General features: G+C 32.3%; 2 protein-coding genes across 2 annotated transcripts; both read right to left on the bottom strand.

The window, feature by feature from the left end:
- Positions 1-996: 996 nt before the first annotated feature.
- On the bottom strand, positions 997-5,689 carry LOC108905323 (beta-fructosidase-like). The gene is made up of 2 exons (XM_018708139.1): positions 5,581-5,689; positions 997-2,665 (listed from the first exon to the last, which is right to left on the bottom strand). The coding sequence occupies exon 2, from the start codon at positions 2,645-2,647 to the stop codon at positions 1,103-1,105; it is 1,545 nt and encodes a 514-aa protein (XP_018563655.1). The 5' UTR covers positions 2,648-2,665; positions 5,581-5,689; the 3' UTR covers positions 997-1,102.
- Positions 5,690-10,132: 4,443 nt separating this feature from the next.
- On the bottom strand, positions 10,133-16,630 carry LOC108905310 (beta-fructosidase-like). The gene is made up of 3 exons (XM_023454137.1): positions 16,589-16,630; positions 10,225-11,745; positions 10,133-10,147 (listed from the first exon to the last, which is right to left on the bottom strand). Exons 1-3 carry the CDS (start codon positions 16,628-16,630, stop codon positions 10,133-10,135), a joined length of 1,578 nt encoding a protein of 525 aa, XP_023309905.1.
- Between the last annotated feature and the right edge of the window lie 3,891 nt (positions 16,631-20,521).

Below are 20,521 nucleotides of genomic sequence, written 5' to 3' on the forward strand. Positions count from 1 at the left end.
ATGAAACCCATGCTACTTGTTACTGGGTTGATATTATATACATAGCGTTATTACATTTAAGTGATTTATTATTATACATTATTTTTTTGGAACTGATTTGTTAGAGATTTAAATTTTGATCCAGAAAGTTAATTATATATACAGGGCGTCCATTAATTTGACTTTCAAATTTCTGGAATGACGTCTTTTGTCACAATAAAAAGTTCAAATGAAGTTTGTGCCAATTCCGATACTTCTGGAATTTGGCACATGTTTATCGTCATTGATTTATAGATAATTGGGTTGTGCAGAACCCAGAGCCCCAATTTTCATAGCTACATACGTCAGATGACAGAGAATAATAAAAAATGTTTAATTTTCTTTGCCACTTAGAGAATATAAGCTCTGAATATCGCCCTCCAACCAACTATTTTTCATCATAAGTCAGGATTAAACCTTTTGTGTAAATTTTTTCCTAGCAACAGCCTGTAGAAGTTTGAGCGTCGAATTAAGGAACACTCTGTATAGAGTTAAACAGATTTCTGCAGGTTATAAATACAAAGCGTAGCTGTACTCTTTTAAATGCTATAGAGAAATTTAATATTTTGTGTTTTTTTTCGCTACTTACCTTTAAAATATTTGATGATATTTTAAGAAAATGATTGCTACACCGTAGATTTAATAAATTTTATGAAAACATTTTTGTATTCATTAACATTTTACGAAATAATATATCCTTATTGCACAATATTTAGATTTAAAATTATTTTCGTTTGAAATTAAATTGTAAAAATTTATAATTATTTTAATATTCCTCAAATGTTTTCTATATGTATTATTATATGTGAGTTTAGTTGAAAAAATATGTTTTCAATTATAATGAAATTAGCTACTACGTGTTTCTAAATTCCATAAGAAGCGAAGTGACATACCTGTAAGTTCATTATTTTTTATCGACTAACAGAAGTATTATTTTATCATTAATTTCAGCGCTTGAGGTCAAATAAATAATAAAAATAAACAAAAATTATTATTTTTATTTCATCTCTTTCTATAAGTGTCCAAATTAAACAATAACATATGATTTTTGTATAATTACAACAGATTAATAAAAAATATTTTGCTAGTCCAAATTTATGTTGGAAAATGTTAATCTCTCTATTAGAGCTGTTCCTTCCGCTGTGAACCGAATTGAATCTGAAGGCACTTTGGTTGGATATATATTAGCAGTTAGAGATTCTCTCCCATCATTTACAAACACTTCTACAGAAGATTGGTCCAGGAATACCTGAAGCTTCAAACGATTGTCGTTCAAGGGAGCCAGAACCTTGCGAGCGAAAACTTGAGGATTTTCATTTCCAGTAATGCTGATGCCACTGTTAGTCCTATCCAAAGTCAACTCACTGCTCTCAGTATCGTAAGAAAGAATAGTTTTTTCGTCATCGTTAGCTCTTAGTTCAATAGTGAAGGTGTTGGTGTTTTCTAAGTTGGCTTGGAGTTCCATTTCTCCCACTTCACCACTGACCAGATGAAACCTACTAGTTTGATCCGTTAAAGTGACATTGGTATACTCGGCCACTTGTTCGTAGAAACTGGCAATTTCAGAAACAGGGCTCTGCACCAAAAATCCATCTTCAATGTGAAGCTCTCGCGGTAATATCATGGCTCCTACCCAGCCGTCGCCGAGGTCAGCTGTGGGGTAAGTTCTACCCCACATATTCATCCAGGCTGTTACGATTCTTCTTCCTTTATCATCAGTAGCGGTTTGAGTAGCATAGAGGTCCATTCCGTGGTCAAGTTCTTTAATGGATTCCACAGCGAACTTCCCTTCGTCCCAGTTCATCTCGCCTATGAATTCAACAACTGAATCTATGTTGCTGTAGTCGTTACCGGACCTGGCGATCTGAATGATAGAGAGGAGTAAGACATCCTTCCCGTCCAGTTCGAATAAGTCTGGGCATTCCCACATGATGCCCTGCTCCTTGGTACCTTCGAGGAGTATAGACTTGAATTCCCAGTTGATTAGATCCGTTGATTGGTAAAGCAACACTTGCCCTGTCTCATCCACAGTTTTAGATACAGTTACAACGTAGTAGAGGTCACCACGTTGGAATACCTTCGGGTCTCTAAAATCTTGAGGCTTCGCGTTCGAAGGTAAACTATTTGCGTCCAACACCGGATTTTGGTCGATTTTCTGAAAGCTTATGCCATCTTCAGAGACGGCGATGCATTGAACTTGTCTGTCACCGCTGTTTCCTGTATACATGGCGTATAACTTCCCATCCTTCACTATGGCACTACCAGAGAATACCCCATCGCTGTCGTAATCCTGGTCAGGTGCCAGAGCTACCGGGAGATCTTCCCAATGGATCAGGTCTTTGCTCTTCATATGACCCCAGTGGATTTTATTGGGATATGCGTTGTATGGGTTGTACTGATAAAACAAATGATATTCGTCTTGGAAGAAGATAAACCCGTTGGGGTCGTTGATCCATCCTATGGGTGCCATTGCGTGGTACTTTAACCTGTATGTTTGGTTGATGGTATCTTTGTTTTCAGCTATGAAGGCATTTGCATTCTCTACGGTTAAGTTAGGATCTACATCGCATGCCGACTTCTGGATATACAGGCACAGTGTAAGCAGGATTGGAATTCCTATAAACACCATATTTGCTACACGGGTTATCTAAAAATGATAAATGGGTAAACGTTATATATCTTGTTTTATAAGTGTTTTATATGTAAAGTCTATAAGTAGATTTCATAGATTATAAATTGATAAAATGAAGTTCTATGTTGTTGATAAGAAGTAAATTTTTTGGAGATTACATAAATTATACTAATTTTTGTCTGCAATGAAATAAAGATCACGAAACTATAGAATGCAGAAATGTGATAACAATTCTATCTATACTGTTTCAAAATGATATAGAGTAATAAAATTTCCAAAAATAATTTGTGAAAAGTTTAGATATTCAATTGATATGATAACATTGTTCCTGCAAATTTAGTTAGTTTTGTGTTTTAATTAAGAAAACCATAAATCTATTACATTCGCATACAGGGTGTTTCATAACGAACTGTACATTCTCTAATGTCATAGTGGAACAATCTAGAATTATTTTAATTATAGCTTTTCTATATACGTTCTACTGAAAATCAACAGACTCTTGAAGTCAAGATTTCAAAATTTGAGGAAAGTACTGGGAAGATTTCTATTCACTTGTGAGCCCCTCCAAAAAGATGAGTCTGTTTATTTTTTCAAGTACATATTTCGAAGGTGCAATAATAGTAAGAAAAATTATGCATTTTTTTTTGTCAAACGTTTTTTAACTTTTGAATTAACTATGAAATTCTGGAAATAGAATTTATTTAAAATTTGGTCAATATACTTTATGAAAAACTTTTTCTACTTGTTTCAGCTTTTAAGTAGTCATTATACTGATGAGAGAATGAACGAAATTTGTTACTACTTCAAGAATCTCATGAACTATTTATTACAAGAGATTATAGGGACAAAGTAGTACGGAATGTAATGGTTAGTAACAGTTTTATAAATAAAAATAAATAAAAATCGCCGATTTTAAAATTTATTTGAAATATCGACCATCCTGATGTAATTTTTTGTTTCCTTTTCACCGGCGTAGTTTCTTTTTTTATTTCGTATGGATGACATACGGGACCTTATTTAAAATATATAATTATTATTGTAATATCAAACGAATTACACGATATTAAAAAAAGGTTCAAGAATTTGTTTCAATTGGACTGCGAATAACAGTTACTGAGAGTTGCAGTTGATTCAGAAAAAAATCAATTTTTGCTCCTAAAATCTAAATTTAGGAACATTTGCACTATCTTGTCCATTTAAACTTATAACGGTATATTTAATGATTTTTAAGATCCCTGTTGTGCAGTGATAATTTAATTTGATTCGGTAAGGATTAAAAAGCTCAAAGGGAATATTAATAGCATAAATATTTTTTTATGATAGTCAACCAACAAACATATGACAACGGTAGTACAAATAAACGTCACAAAAATAGTGATAATAACGAATTTACGTTTTAGCAACATAACATCCAGTGGCAGAATATTGTAAATAAAGACCGACAGATCAAATTTAATTTTAAAAAAATCTATGAAAAGGAGGAGGGTCAATAAGGCCGGTTTTCGACCCTATTAGAAATTCATCCTAATCATATGGAATATATTTTTTGGACGTTCAGAAACAATATTAAATCGATTCTAGGCAAAACGGATACAACCCCCCCAATCCGAACATTAAAAAATGCTTAAAAATGTAATAAAATCGTTTTTCTTACATCTGATGTACAGAATCATATAAATAATATTTTTTCAGCAGAATTTAAGTAAAAACCTTTGTTTATAATCATAAAAGTAAACTTTTACTCTACTCCCCCTCCCACTCAACTGCATAACCTCTAAAAGATACTTAAGTAAAGAATTGAATATAAAAGAAATTCTACATCATGTAAAAACATTCATTGAAGGGTTTAGAAAAAGTAATATTCTAATATTAGAAATGAACTTAAACCCCATTTTTATGCCTGTTTATAAAAGTTAGAGAAACAAGATAGAGGTACAAGAAGAAAAATATATACGTGATGGCCGTTCGAATTGAAGGAGGTGGATTGACCTATTTTTAAACTAGAAACATTTCAATATGTTTATATTAGACAGACAGATAAATGTTTTTGTGAAATCTCTGATATTCTTCAGTATCTGTCAGGGGTTACGTAGAAGGGGGAAAAGGGTGGAAGGGGAACAGGTAAAAGTTAAGTTTTTTTTATTACTGTAAGCAAATATATTCTATTTAATTTGTACACTAAAATTTAATATAACAATATTAAAAACCTAAAACAACAGTTTTAGGTTAGAAAAAACATATTCCATATATAGGATCAATTTCAGATAGGACCGAAAACCTCTGAGAAATTCCCTGATATTTCTGAATCTATGATACTTCCTGATAATTTCAGGTGTTCAGGGATATTATACAATTTTTATTTTAAAAGGAACTGTAACTGAACAGACACTCAGTTTTGGGATTTCTTTTGGAAAGCGGTTTCTTGAAACGTCAAGGGGTCTTAATTGATGACGTGGCAACCATACCGGAAAATTATCATCATTGAGATAGAAACCAAGCGAAATGTTTGGGATCATTTTCTCTACCCCTCAGAAGTAGTCCTTTTATCTCTATCGTTAAATTATCTACAAGTATCAAAGGTGCACACTAGTGAAATTTAATTTAAAAACCTAACGACAATAAAAAAATAAGAAATGCCAAACTCGTTTATTGTACAACACAATACAGATTTTAAATAAACTTACTTACTCGAGAAGATTAAATTAATGGCTTGCAATTTATTATTAAGTTATATAAATGCTACACCTAATATTAAGAAAGTTAATGGCCTACAGCCTACTTACAAACAATTGTTTATTAATTACTCCATATCATTTTAAAACAAATTTTATGTTAAAATTGTAATAACAATAATAAAAAGCATTGTTATTAGTTAATATCGCGGATTAGTACTGTATTTTTAAATCTCCAGTATTTAAAATTAAACTTACCTGTGCCGACGTTTATTCTCTACAGAAACAGATACAACTGCTGTTACAGAATTTACTGCATTGACTGATTTTTAGGTAGATAATATTGACATATTTACTTGCGCTTGAAATACCGTTTAAATCGAACAAATTCACATATATTGTAGATAAACACTGGTTTGTAAGTACCTAGCGGAATTTTTCCAGCTAGACACGTAGATATTTGCTGTAATGAGCGTACATTAGAAATATAAAAATACTTAACCGTTTCTCTATTCGGCGCAGTACAATAATGCTTCAAAATATCATCAGAAATTCATTTTATATAACTACCAACTTCCGCCATGATTTTGGTAATTTATTGTCATTAGAAAGTTTTTAGGTGTGAAAATGTATGAGTTCTTTATCATTTAAAAAATTGTGCAAAGGAAAATGTTCAAGGAGAGACCTACACACTTTTCCTGGAATCAGCCTTCAATATTTTTCCAGCGTCCCTAAAAGATGCTTTCCAACATACATAAACCGTTCATGTGAACAAAATAAAATTTAAAAGTGAATGTTGTGAATCTAGTGATTCAAAAATAATTTCTAATTCTTAGTCAGGGGCGTCTCAGACTGGGATGTTGTGGCAAAATTTTGCTCTAACTTTTTGTACGGAGAATATGCAAAGTATCATTTCGATGAGTCGTACCGTTTGGAAGTAAACTTGATTAAAACAATATATACTACAAGAATTATAAACTATTTGAATTGGACTATTTTCTTGGGTGTAATTATATGTGAATTAATAATAACACTGTAATGTTTCATTACTTTCTCAAAATTATATTAAAGAGGGGGAATGACGACGCACTGCGTTTGAGGCTCAAACACCAGTTTTTCGAAACTTTCGAAAGTATTTCGATGTGTTTCGAAGTATTTTCAGGTACTTTGAAGTACTCTAACGTTTTGTCAACGCCTTTCATAGGATTTCGAGGTATTTTGATGAAATAGGACTTTCGAAAGTTTTTGAGGTATTTCGTTGTATTTCTAAGCCTTCCAAAGTTTTTGAGGTTTTCGAAATATTTCTAGGTTTCCAATTGATTTTCAGGCATTTTATGTGATAACTTTTTCGAAGGTTTTTAAGGTATCTGGTAAGGTAAGGTAAGTTTTTGAAGATTTCGAGTTATGTCGAGGCACTCGGGTTTTCTAAGGTTTTTGAGATATGTCCAAATGATTCTAAGTAAATATTTCAAAGTTTTTGAATAAATACTTGGACATATGAGAAATTTCTATATAATTTTAAACATTTCGAAGTTTTTAAGGTTTTCGAAGCATTTCGGTATATTTAGAGATTTTAAAGAGTTTAGAACGATTTCAAGGGATTTTGATGTGATAGGTTTTTCGAAGGTTTTTGGGATATTTCAATGTGATTCTAAGTTTTTAAAGATTTCGACGTATTTAGGTTTTTGAAGTTTCCAATGTATTTAAAACATTTCTAAGAAATTATATGACATATTTCTGGAAGGTTTTTAACACTTTCGATGTGTTTCGAATTTTTTTTAAGATTTCAATGTATTTCGACGGAATTACGTTTTCGAAGTATTTAAACATTTTCGAGAAATTTCAAGGTACTTCGATGTGATAGATTTTTCGAAGGATTTTGAGGTATTTCGATGTGATTCGAAGCATTTCGAAATATTTCAATTTTTACAGGTTTTCTAAGAATTTTGTGGTATTTCGATGTTAGGTTTTTCAAAAATATTTGTGATTTTAATAATAAAAAATTTTAATAATTTTTAATTGCGGAGTTTTTGAAGACTTCGAAGTACATATTTCTATATGGTTTTCGAAGATTTTGGAGCACTTTGATGTGATAGCTGTTTCGAAGGTTTTTGATGTTTTTTTCTAAGCATTTCAAAGTTCTTGAAGTTTTCGAGATATTACGATGTATTTAGGTTTTCGTAGCATTTGTACGTATTATTTTCGAAGCAATTTAAGGTATTTTGATGTAATAACCTTTTCGATGGTTCTGGATATTTCGACGTATTTAGAGGTTTTTGAGATATTTAAAACTTGTTAGTGCTCGAAGAGCTTTTAAACCAATTTTTATGTATTTTATATTTTTTATGCATTTTCATGATATTTTAATATATTTTTACGTTATTTACAGTGAATTTGAAAAATCTGTATATTTTGAAACTATTTTAACATATTTTCTGTATTTTAAAGCGTTCTGATCCATCTTAATGCTTTCTAAATTTTGATGAAACTTTTTACATGCACGTTGTTCTCCGAAAACACAGTGCTTGCTGTAAATTGTATAGATTTTAATAACATCAATTTTTATTAAAAAAATTATACTCTTACTTAACCTTTTTATTTTTATAATTACACGCATATAAGTTACTAAACGAACTTGACAAGACGTACGTAGCGACAAAAACAAAGTATCACAATGCGCTTAATGCAAAATTTGAAATGCGGTTGCAACTAACGACAATAAACCTGATATCAGCATATTATGTAAAAATATTCAAGCACATCCCAGTCATTGATTATATTATTTACTCTTTTATTTTTTAATTATCCAATAAATATTTGCTTTAAAATTTAGTCTTAGTTTAATTTTTACTTAGTGAAATATTTATTTTGTTAATCGTAGTATTTATAAACATATTATATAACTTGGACCCGACAGACGCTGTAGACGCGGGAGCCGCGTCAGCACTAGCGAGTCGCGATGGTGGGGAATCGAGATCACGCTACCCAGGTACTAGATAGTAGATACAATAGGCCAGGAAAATAAGCTGGGAAATGGCCATTTCGCGACTTTTTGTTTCGGCAAGCTGAATTTATCACTATAGATGCTAAATATTATGTACAATAACATATTAATGTAAACTCTTTCAAAGAAGAAAACAAAAACTACCTAAGGTGAAGGTGAAATGTAAAACAGTATATTGTGAGAAAATAATAATGCACAGTCACGTAGAGCATTTGAGACTCGAGAGCGAACTATATGAATGCCGGACTTCTACATCGTAAATGTAAACTATTTAATCCTAAATAAACTGATGCCTCACCATTCAATCCATCAACGCAGCTCCATTGGTCTCTATACCGGGTGTCCCCAACTGATATCGCTTACATTAGTTTCCATAGTCATAAAAATGGGGGAAAGGTTATTTACAGGCTGGTTAATTGTATAATTTTTACGTAAATTCACGTTTTTCGCTTATAACCTTTTTCCGTTCATTTCCACGAGAAAACAGTAAAGTACTTTTTTTTTCGTCTTCAAAAGACCTACAAAACTAGCCCTCGAGCGTCAAAAAATATTGATTACATCAAAAGTTATAAACAGAAGGATTTTATTTATGACTTTTGAATTAAACATTTATAAACTGCGTTATTATTACCAGAACGTTTTGGCATCGCATCCTCTCATTCCTTATCACTGTCTAATAACTCACACGAAATCTGGAATCGGTAAGTTGAATAGTTTACAAGTTATGACCTTATAAACAAATTAACTAATTATTAGTCTGGACGATCCCGAGGATCTTCCACAATCGCACTGATTTTTTTCATGGCAGATTTCATAATAATACATTGAAGTCTATCATTTTTTTTAATTTGAAATTTGCAACCTGGCAATTTTTTTTATTTTTTAGCCTTAGTTGCAAAATGAAATATACGACGCACACGCGTGATATAGTTATATTTTATTACATATTCGGAAAGCTTGTGAAAAGAGCTTTAAGTTAAAAAAACAATCGTCAAGATTCGTTGAAAAACAACAGAGTTACAGACTGTCAAATATATTATTTTCAAGCGAATTTCGCTTATTTAACGGCAGGACTATGAATATTATCGTCATTTTCTTCGGACTCCCACCCTTCCACCGCGCCACGGCTCGCCGAAAATCAAGCGACCCACTGACTTTTGACAATATTTCTTATGCACTTAACATACTTCCACAAATAAAATATTTTTATCTGAGAAAGTACTCGGGTTGCCGGTTATGACAGTATTTTTTTTTGCCGCTATCAACCAAATTTGTTTAGCAATAGGCCGAATATATAACTATATCACGCTCGCGTATATTTCATTTTGCAACTAAGGCTAAAAAATAAAAAAAATTCAGGCTGCAAATTTGAAATTAAAAAAAATGATGCTACACAGTAGATTTAATAAATATGAAAACATTTTTAGTATTCATTTTAGGAAGAAATACTTATGTCATCCATAACGCAAAATATATAGATTTAAAATAATTTCGTTTAAAATCAGTAAAATTGTAAAAATTTGTAATTATTTTTAATATTTGAAAAAATTGTAGGTTTTATAAAATGTTTTCTGTATGTATTATTATATGTAAGTTTAGTTAAAAAAATACGTTTACAATTATAATGAAATTGGTTACTACGTATTTCTAAATTCCATAAGAATAGGAACGACATAATAAGTTCATTATTTTTTGCATAATAAATGTTTTGTAGCCGTTACCGACTATCAAAAGTAGGTATTATTTTATCATTAATTTCGGCGCTTGAGGTAAAAAAAAATATGAACATCAAGAAACATAATTTTTTTATTTCATCTCTTTCTATAAGTATCCAAATTAAACAATAACAGAAATTACAAATACAAATTTATGTTGGAAAATGTTAAGCTTTCTATTACAGCTGTTCCTTCCGCTGTGAACCGAATTGAATCTGAAGGCACCTCGGTTGGATATACAGTAGCAGTTAGAGATTCTCTCCCATCATTTACAAACACTTCCACAGAAGATCGGTCCAGGAATACCTGAAGCTTCAAACGATTGTCGTTTAAGGAAGCCTGAACCTTGCGAGCGAAAACTTGAGGATTTTCATTTCCAGTAATGGTTATGCCACTGTTAGTCCTATCCAAAGTTAACTCACTGCTCTCGGTGTTGTAAGAAAGAATAGTTTTTTCGACATCGTTAGCTCTTAGTTCGATAGTGAAGGTCTTGGTGTTTCTTAAATTGACTTGGAGTTCCATTTCTCCAACTTCTCCACTGACATTCTGAAATCTATGAGTTTGGTTCGTTAAAATGACATTTGCATAATTGGCTACTGGTTTGCAGAAAAGGGCAATTTCAGAAATAGGTTTCTGTACCAAAGATCCATGTTTAATGTGAAGTTCTCGTGGTAAAGTCATGGCTCCTACCCAGCCGTGGCCGAGGTCAGCTGTGGGGTAAGTTCTACCCCACATATTCATCCAAGCTATCACGATCCTTCTCCCCTGGTTATCAGTAGTGGATTGAGTAGCGTAAAAGTCCATTCCGTGGTCAAGTTCTTTCATGGATTCCACAATGAACTTCCCTTCGTCCCAGTTCATCTCACCTACGAATTCAACAACTGAATCCATGTTGCTGTAGTCGTTACCAGACCTGGCCATCTCAATGGCAGAAAGGAGTAAGACATCCTTCCCGTCCAGTTCGAATAGGTCTGGGCATTCCCACATGTTGCCCTGCTCCGTGGTGCCTTCGAGGAGTATAGACTTGAATTCCCAGTTGATTAGGTCCGTTGATTGGTAAAGCAACACTTGCCCTGTCTCGTTCACGGTTCTAGATACAGTTACAACGTAGTAGAGGTCACCACGTTGGAATACCTTCGGGTCTCTAAAATCTTGAGGCTGCGCGTTCGAAGGTAAACTATTTGCGTCCAACACCGGATTTTGGTCGATTTTCTGGAAATTTATGCCATCTTCAGAGACGGCGATGCATTGAACTTGTCTGTCACCGCTGTTTCCTGTATACATCACGTATAACTTCCCATCCTTCACTATGGCACTACCAGAGAATACCCCATCGGCGTCATAGTCCTGGTCGGGTGCCAAAGCTACTGGCAGATCTTCCCAATGCACCAGGTCTTTGCTCTTCATGTGACCCCAGTGGATTTTATTGGGATATGCGTTGTATGGGTTGTACTGATAAAACAAATGATATTCGTCTTGGAAGAAGATAAACCCGTTGGGGTCGTTGATCCATCCTATGGGTGCCATTGCGTGGTACTTTAACCTGTATGTTTGGTTGATGGTATCTTTGTTTTCAGCTATGAAGGCATTTGCATTCTCTACGGTTAAGTTAGGATCTACATCGCATGCTGACTTCTGGATATACAGGCAGAGTGTAAAGAGGATTGGAATTCCTATAAACACCATATTGACTACACGTGTTATCTAAAAATAACAAATTTATAAAAAAATTTGTTTTATAAGTAAAAACTATGAGAAGATTTTAAATATAATTCTTAATTGATAAAATGAAGTTCTATACTGTTGAAAGGAAGCAAATTTTCCAGAGATTACATAAATCATATTATTTTTTTCTGCAATGAAATAAATATCACGAAACTATAGAATGCAGAAATGTGGTAACAACAATTCTATCTATACTTTGTTTCAAAATGCAGTGGCGGCTCGTGACATTGAGAATAGGTGAAGCATATTCATTGATTAGCTAAAAAGAAAAAAAGCGCCGCAAGCGAAAATTCTCAAATTTTCAAGGTCAAACGGCTTTAAATCTATCTGGAAATTTTTAGTTGCATTTGCAATATTACCGAATTTTTCATTTAGATTTTATAAAAAATAGAAACACAATTAAACACGGCATACAGAAAAGTTTTTTTAAATAAACACTTCCACACAACAACTTATATTCCGAATACCATTAATGTACGTTCGGAAGTTTCGGAATTCCCCCCTTTTTTCAACATCGAGAGAATAAGGCACAAGTCTCTCGCAATTTAAAAAATCCTTTTTTTCCTCAATGTTTCATCTGGAAAATGGTATTTCCAATAAAATACATACTGGATCATCCATAGAAAACATTTCTACAATTATTGAATTATTGATACAAAACAAATATTAACAAGGATCTGTTATAATCGTGCACTGGGCGACGTATCGCATAGAAAAAGGATATAATCCTTTTTCTATGACGTATCGTATAAACTGTTAAAAGTAAAGGCGAGCGCGATGGCGATTGGCGATGCTGCTTCAATTTCCGCGTCACTCGTTCCTCCACGCCCCGTAGTTTACCCACATGTTGGCCGCCTCGTTGCCATGACAACCGCCGTAAACAACGCTACGAAGTGAAGCGAAATACAAACTGATTTCGATCAACGTCACCTGCTTATGCTATACGTTGTATGGTACGAGGTTGATGTTCGCGCTCAATGAAGGCAATGGTTTTTTAAAAGGCGGTCACCGCGTAACTATTCTGTTTATTTCTGCGTGTTAAAAATTTATAATTTTCAATATATAGAATTATACGTAAATTTTAAAATTTATACAAAATTAAAAATAATTTTAAATTGCACAACCAAACGGAAATTTTAGGTGAAGCGGTGCGTCACTTGCGTCATCCGGCGAGCCGCCACTGTCAAAATGATATAGAGCGATGAAAGCTCCAAAACTAAGTCCTGAAAATTTAGTTAGTTTTGTGTTTTAATCAAGAAACCCTAAATCTATTACTTTAGCATACAAGGTGTTTTATAATGATCTGTACATACTGTAATGCCACAGTGGAACAATCTAGATGGTTAGAGAGTGACCTTCTAAAAAAAATTGTCTAAAAATTGTTATAGTTATAACTTTTCTATATACGTTCTACAGAAAATCAACAGTCTCTTGAAGTCATGATTGCAAAATTTCAGGACAGTACTGGGTATATTTATATACTCCTGGGCTCCTCTAAAAAGATTACTCTATTTATTTTTTCAAGTATTTCACATAGCCTGCCGAAGGTACAGTACTAATAACAAACACAGCTTTCCTAACTTTTGAATTAACTATTCAGCTTTTAAATAGTCATTATACTGATATAGAGGATGAACCAAATTTGTTACTACTGCAAGAATCTCACGAATTATTAGAAGAGCTTAGGGACAGCTTATAGGTAATGGTTAGCAACAATTTTATAAATAAAAATAAATAAAAAATAAATAAAAATCGCCGCTTATAAGTAATATTTATTTGAAACTGATGTAATTTTCTGTGTTGTTTTCACTGGCGTAGTTTTTTTTTTAGTATGGATGCCAAATTGGATTTTATTTAAAATATATAATTACATATTGTTGTAATATCAAACAAATTATACGATATTCAAGAATTTGTCTCAACTGGACTGCGAATAACAGGTACTAAGAGTTAATAAAACAGTAATAATAGTAACAATTAATAACAGTTACAGTTGATTTAGAAAAAAAAATGCTCCTAAAATCCAAATAGGAGATAGAATATTTGCACTATCTTGTCCATTTAAACTTGTTTTTAAGATCTCTGTTGGGCAGTGATAATTTAATTTGGTTCGGTAAGGATTAAAAAACTGAAATGGGAATATTAATAGCGTAAATAATTTTTAATGATAGTCAACCAACAAACATATGACAACGGTGATAGGTACAAATAGACGTCAGAAAAATAGTGATGGTAACGAATTTACTTTTCAACAATATAAAGTTCAGTGGCAGCACATTGTAAATAAAGACCGACCGACCACTTGCAATAAAAAAAAAATCCATGAAAATTTGAGAAATTCCCTGAAATTTTTAAACGTACGCAATTCTAATATTTTCCTGATATTCCCAGGGTTTCAGGGATATTATATACTTTTTTTTCAAAAGAAATTATAACTGAACAAACACTCAGTTTCAGAATTACTTTTTTTTCTCTTCTGTCCATTTCACTTTGGGAAATAACATTCAGTAAATTTAGTAACTTTACGTTGCTTAAAATATATTATAATTATTATAATTTAAACATACAATAAAATTTACGTGGCGCCCCAGTAGATCTTAAAAAAAGAACAGAGATGCATGAAACTACTTCCACGCCCACAAGCAGCCGCTGAATGATGCCAGGGTGAAAAAATATATGCATATAACTGTTATTAACATTTTTACGAAATAAATGCAACAATGTTTAAAATTTTGTAAACTCACCTGTGACGATGTCTATTCTGTACAGCAACAGATATAACTGCTGTTAAAGAGTTTACTGCGTTGACTGATTATTAGGTAGAAAATTTGGACATATATATACCTGCGCTAGAAATACCGTTTAAACAAAACAAATTTACATATCACAAATAAACACTGGTTTTTAATTTCTAGTGAAATTTTTCCAGCTATAGACACGTACGTATCTGCTGTAACGAGCGTAAATTAGCAAGATACAACATTATAAAAATACTTAACAGTTTTTTTTTCGGCGTAGTACAATAGTGCTTCAAAATATCATCAGAAATTCATTTTATATAACTACTAACTTCCGCCATTTCGGTAATTTATTCCCTTTATTAAGTTTTTAGGTGTGTAAGTGGATGAGTTCTTTATAGATAGGTTATTGTGAATTTGCTCTCATCTCATTTAAAAAATTGCGCAAAAGAAAATTTGCAAAAACAGGTCTATCCAGTTTTTCCTTACATTATCCCTCAATATTTTTCCAGTGTCCCCGAGTACGCTTTTTCCAATTTGCCTAAACCGTTGTGCCCGTTAAGAATAATTTCCAAATTTTTGTCAGGGGCGTCTCAGCCTGAGATGTGACAAAATTTTGCATTAGCTTTTTGTACAGAAAATATGCAGTAGTTTTATTTTGATCCGTACCAATTGGAAATTGATTAACAATTTAATTTTACATACATGTTAATGCCACTTTAATTGTTGATCAAGATGGACTCCTAAAAATTTAGTGCTTTCGGAAGAGTGTAAGATGAATTTTATTAAAATGTAGGCACAGCTTAGCATCAGACTCGCTAAGTTAGCGAAAGTAAAGAACTTTTGTTTTTTTTTTTAATATTAACAATAAGATTATTGCATTCATACCACTTTACGAAACAATCAATAATATTTTCGCAATATATAATAAGTTCCTCGGGGGCTAGAGCCGAAAACACTAGAGATGTATCGTCAGCAAACAACGTTAGTGCGGAAGAGTCAAAATGTTGTACCATATCGTTAACATATAGCAAACATATTAATGAGGTACACCCAAGTCAACATTTCTGGTTTCCGAAGTACACCCGTTTATTTTAACACACATGAATCTATCCGTGAGATATTGGATCAATCAATTTAAGAATATCCCTCTAAATTCCATATTATATAAATATAACTTACTTTCAACAAATGAGATATTGAGACAGTCAAATGCACGCGTCAAATCAAAGAAAATACAGGCAACATGCATGCCTTTATCCATCAATTTATAAATTTTTCCAGTAAAATTATCTCTATCCCTTTTCCAACTACAGGAATAAATAAAAACGTGTTATTACATTACACCGGTAGTACAGCCAGTATTTGCGATCAGCAAAAGGACTACAACGTTTTTTCTGTACCTTGACGTTGGCTAGCTGATAAGAGTTTGAGCAAAGGTTACCATCTACATTTAGAATGATATCTTTTTTTCTATTCCTATTCTTGCCTGTCTCTCTATTTGATGTAGCTATGAGCGTATTATGAAAGTTCAATATAGTTCCTTTTACTAATCTATTGTGCTTTTTCTTAGTTTGTCTATAGATAGTTTGAGAGTCACTATCCTTCATGTTCTTCCAGAACCAAACATATTTTTTAGGTGCTAGATGGACAGTTTAACTTCTTGCGTTACCCATTTCGACTGTTATTAAATAGTAAGTCCTAGTTCAGTGTCACCCGTATATATTTCATTAAACAGCAGCGTTGACACAACTGCAAGCAAGTTATTTAGATTACTTTCAGAGAGGTCTCTCAATTGTGCATAAATAGGATGACTATTCATTTTGAGATTGTTAACTGGAATTTGATATTTTAAAGTTAGAAATCTATGATCACTAAAATGCGCTTCGTAAACATTAGACATACATTTCGACACAGAAGTTCTCGACGCCAATAGTTTCTGCATCGACTTTATTACTGACGTAATTTGCCGATCCCCCATCTTGACGGGTTGAACGACAAAAACTTGTCACCAGAGTATATCCTGGAATAGCCATAGAACTCATTTAATCTGTGCAACACTAATGTTCGACAACACTAATTACATCTTCGTCTTCTTCAGTTACTATGAGTTCCAACTTATCCATTTTATTTACGACCGAAAAGGCAGTTAGTTGAATAACTTTAAAGATAATAATACTGAACCTGAACTATTAAAGGGAATTTGCGCTAGCCATTGTTTTGTGACCCATTTTTTCGGCGGAAGAAAGATCGAACGCAAGCTCTGTTAGACCACATCGAGACATTCATTGCTTTATCATAATTTGTTTTAGAAATATCAACTTTAAATGATGAGTAAATGTATTCGGCTTCGAATCAGAAACATGCGAAGCAATAGGCCTTTCAACACCCTCTACTGTAGCGGGTCCAGAGAAGTCACCAACAGTTAGCTTCCGACTCCGCTTGTTAAATCTCTTGGATGAAACTTGCTGCCAGTTTTGAATACTTTTAACTTTAATTACAACAGTATTGCTATTGTCAGAGTTAATTAAGGATGGACCATTTATATGCTTTTTGGCTTCATCAATGGCCTGACTTACATCTTGAATAGATATTTTCTTTTTATCGTTAACCGGTCGTACTATCCCCGATGTCATCGGTCTAAAATCTCGCACATGCTTATAATTCTCCTGCTGTTTTTACGTACTTAAAAATTTCTCAGTCTTTACACTGGTGGGTGTTTGCCTATGATTTTTCAACGACAATGAATTAAGTTGTGGGTTCAGTAATTTTATTTTATCTTTTAACTCGAAAATTGACATATCCTATTGTTTAATTATTATGTATTTAAAATTATTAACTTCTACCATATTGCCCATTGCTGATGCTATGCTGTCCATGGCGTTAAACATTTCGAGGTATTTCGATTGTTACGGGTTTTCTAAGGATTTTGTGATATTTCGATGTGATAGGTTTTTCAAAGATTTTTGCTATTCTAAGTATTTCGAAGTTTTTGAAAATTTGGAAGTATTTAATGGCTTGCGAACGATTTTGAGGCATTTTAATGAGATAACTGCTTCGAAGGTTTTCGATGTAATTCTAAAAATTTCAAAGTTCTTGAAGTTTTCGAGGTACTGACGTACTTAGGTTTTCGTAGCATTTCGACGTATTTAGATGTTTTCGAAGTAATTTCAGGTATTTTGATGTAATAGCCTTTTCGAACGTTTTAAGTACCTGGAAGTTTTCTAGATATTTGGACGTATTTAGAGGTTTGTGAGATATTTAGAACTTTTTAGTGTTCGAACTACTTTTAAACCAATTATGAGATATTTTAACGTAATTTACAGCGAATTTGAAAAATCTGTGTATATTCTGAAACTAGTTTAACATATTTTCTGTATTTTAAAGTGTTTGCTATAATTTGTAATGGAGTCATTATTTTTAACAGTTAATCTTGGAAATTTATGCATTTTGCGATAAACACGATTTATATATTAATTTTATTTCAAAGTGATGTACGATTTGTAAAATTATTTGAACTTTCAATTTTTTTTTATTCAGACAGTTGAAAAATATTTGCTTTCAATTCCTCTAGTCGCTTCTGCCAGGAACTTAGGATTGGTTTTGCATACGAATTACTTCCTAATTTTTTCAGCTAAAAATAATTTTAAGGAATTCATCTGTAAAGGGCTGTAGCCTCCTTTGGAGGTATTTGTATAATATGTTCATATAAACTTTTTATCTTATTGTCGTAGAATGCGTTGGTAAAATATCGTAGGTTACTTTCCGGGTACCGGTGAAGTAATTTGACAGGCTTACAGGAGCAGCAGTTCGTAGGTCCTTTTTTCAGCTCAGACTCGACAAAACGTACTAATGTCAATATGACCGTAAACAACCACATTAAAAAAAAAACGAAAANTATAAACATGTGCGATAAAGTTATGACAATTACATAATCAAGTGATAATCTTGAGCAAAATTTAGATTTTGCACTGGAGAAGCTGATAAAAGAGAATACAAAGCTAGCTAGTTCCTCTTATTTATGTTTATCAATGAAAGGTGATATATTTAATTTATATACAGGTACCTATGTTAAAAGAAAAATATAACGCACTATATAAAAAATATAAATCAACACTAAAAATTTTATTATTTACACCACCAACGAGAATAAATGATACCGATCTTCAAAATGAACTAATAGAAAAATATCATAATTCACTAATAGGAACTCACACATGTGTAAAACGAACTCTAAATAAATTAAAACAAAAATATGTGTGGAAAAATATGTCAAATTGGTAAAAAGGCACGTACAAAATTGCGAAGAATGTAATAAAAGTAAAACAATCAAGCATACTGTTGAACCTCTCGTAATTACAGAAACTCCTGCAACAAGTTTCGAATCAATTTCAGTGGATACCGTAGGACCATTGAAAATAACTGAAAATAATATGAGATATGTTCTAACTGTACAATGTACTTGACAAAATTTATATAAGCCATTCCATTAGAAAGTAAAGATGCTAAAACTATCAAAAGCTTTAGTTGAAGAATTTATGATGAAATTTGGTATTTTGGCCACACAAAAATACAAATATAGATGTACACAACCAGTATACAATATAAAATATACACACACATATAAAATGCTAACATAACAAAGTAAATTGTACTACAATTGATAAAATTCGGAAAGAGAATAATAACATTTCTTTATTAAAATTTTTTTTAGTGTATATTTAAAGATATTCAAGTTATTACAGCGCTTAATGTTACCGAGCAAGTTATTAAAAATCATTAAGCCCATGATCAGGTGATTTCGATATAGCAGCATAGTTTGTGTAGAGCAGATGGAATCGATCCATTTGTCTCGTATTTAAGTGACGAATTTCACTATTTGTTTTAAACTTTGTTCTATTTTTATAAACATAAATACACATTTCTAAAATATATAATGAGGCAACGCAAGAGTCATGAGATCAAAATCAACAAAAAGGGTTCTGCAAGATCGTGTACTTGGAACACCGGCAATTGTTCTAATCACACATTTTTGTGAAACAAAAACAGCCTGCGATAAGGTGGAGTCAAGAAATTAGCTAATACGCATTTCTAAATTCCACAAGAATGGGAACGAGATAAGTTCATTATTTTTTGCATAATAAATGTTTTGTAGCCGTTACCGAATATCAGAAGTATTATTTTTAGGCCAAGCAAATAAAATTTTTACTCGAAAGAAAAAGTTCTATCCGCGAGATTATTGTAAAATTGTCTAAAGGAACATAATACAAGACATCTCTCATTTCGTGAGTCAAAAAATTTTATTAGCTAACTTTTCTATTTAAACAAATAAATGAGGAAAACTGTTTTTTCACTTTGCAGGGAAAACCATCAATTTTAGCGAAAAGTGACAGCTTGTAAGGAATAAAATTATCTACAAAATGAGACTTGTTAAATTAAAATCGGTTAATAAACAAAAAAGTTAATGCAAAAAAACAAGAAAAGTGCACGGATTTTTAATGCACAATTTGAGAATGTTAATGTCAAAAAACCGGTGATATTTTTTAATAGGGCGATAAATTACATCTTTAAGATTACAATGACGCTTTAAAGTTCAAAAGTTTTGCAGCCTGCGTTATAAACAAATTGAATTGTGCGAAAACTATTGCATCTGCAGCGCCCACTTTAGGCACACTTTTAAAGTATGACAAAACCCTCAACTTGTCGTAGGTTTTATAAACCAATAAATGCGATAGTTATAAACAAATTAAAAAATGGGCACTTTTCTTGTTTTTTTGCAATTACTTTTTTGTTTATTAACCGATTTTAATTTAACGGGTCTCATTTTGTAGATAATTTTATCCCCTACGAGCTGTCCGTGAGTCACTTTTCCCTAAAATTGATGGTTTACCCTGCAAACTGAAAAAACTGTTTTCCTCACTTATTTGTCTAAATAAAAAAGTTAGCTAATAAAATTTTTTGACTCGCGAGATGAGAGATGTCTTGTATTATGTTCCTTTAGACAATTTTACAATAAT

Source organism: Anoplophora glabripennis, unplaced genomic scaffold (assembly GCF_000390285.2).
Source record: "Anoplophora glabripennis isolate ALB-LARVAE unplaced genomic scaffold, Agla_2.0 scaffold217, whole genome shotgun sequence".
Taxonomy (NCBI): domain Eukaryota; kingdom Metazoa; phylum Arthropoda; class Insecta; order Coleoptera; family Cerambycidae; genus Anoplophora; species Anoplophora glabripennis.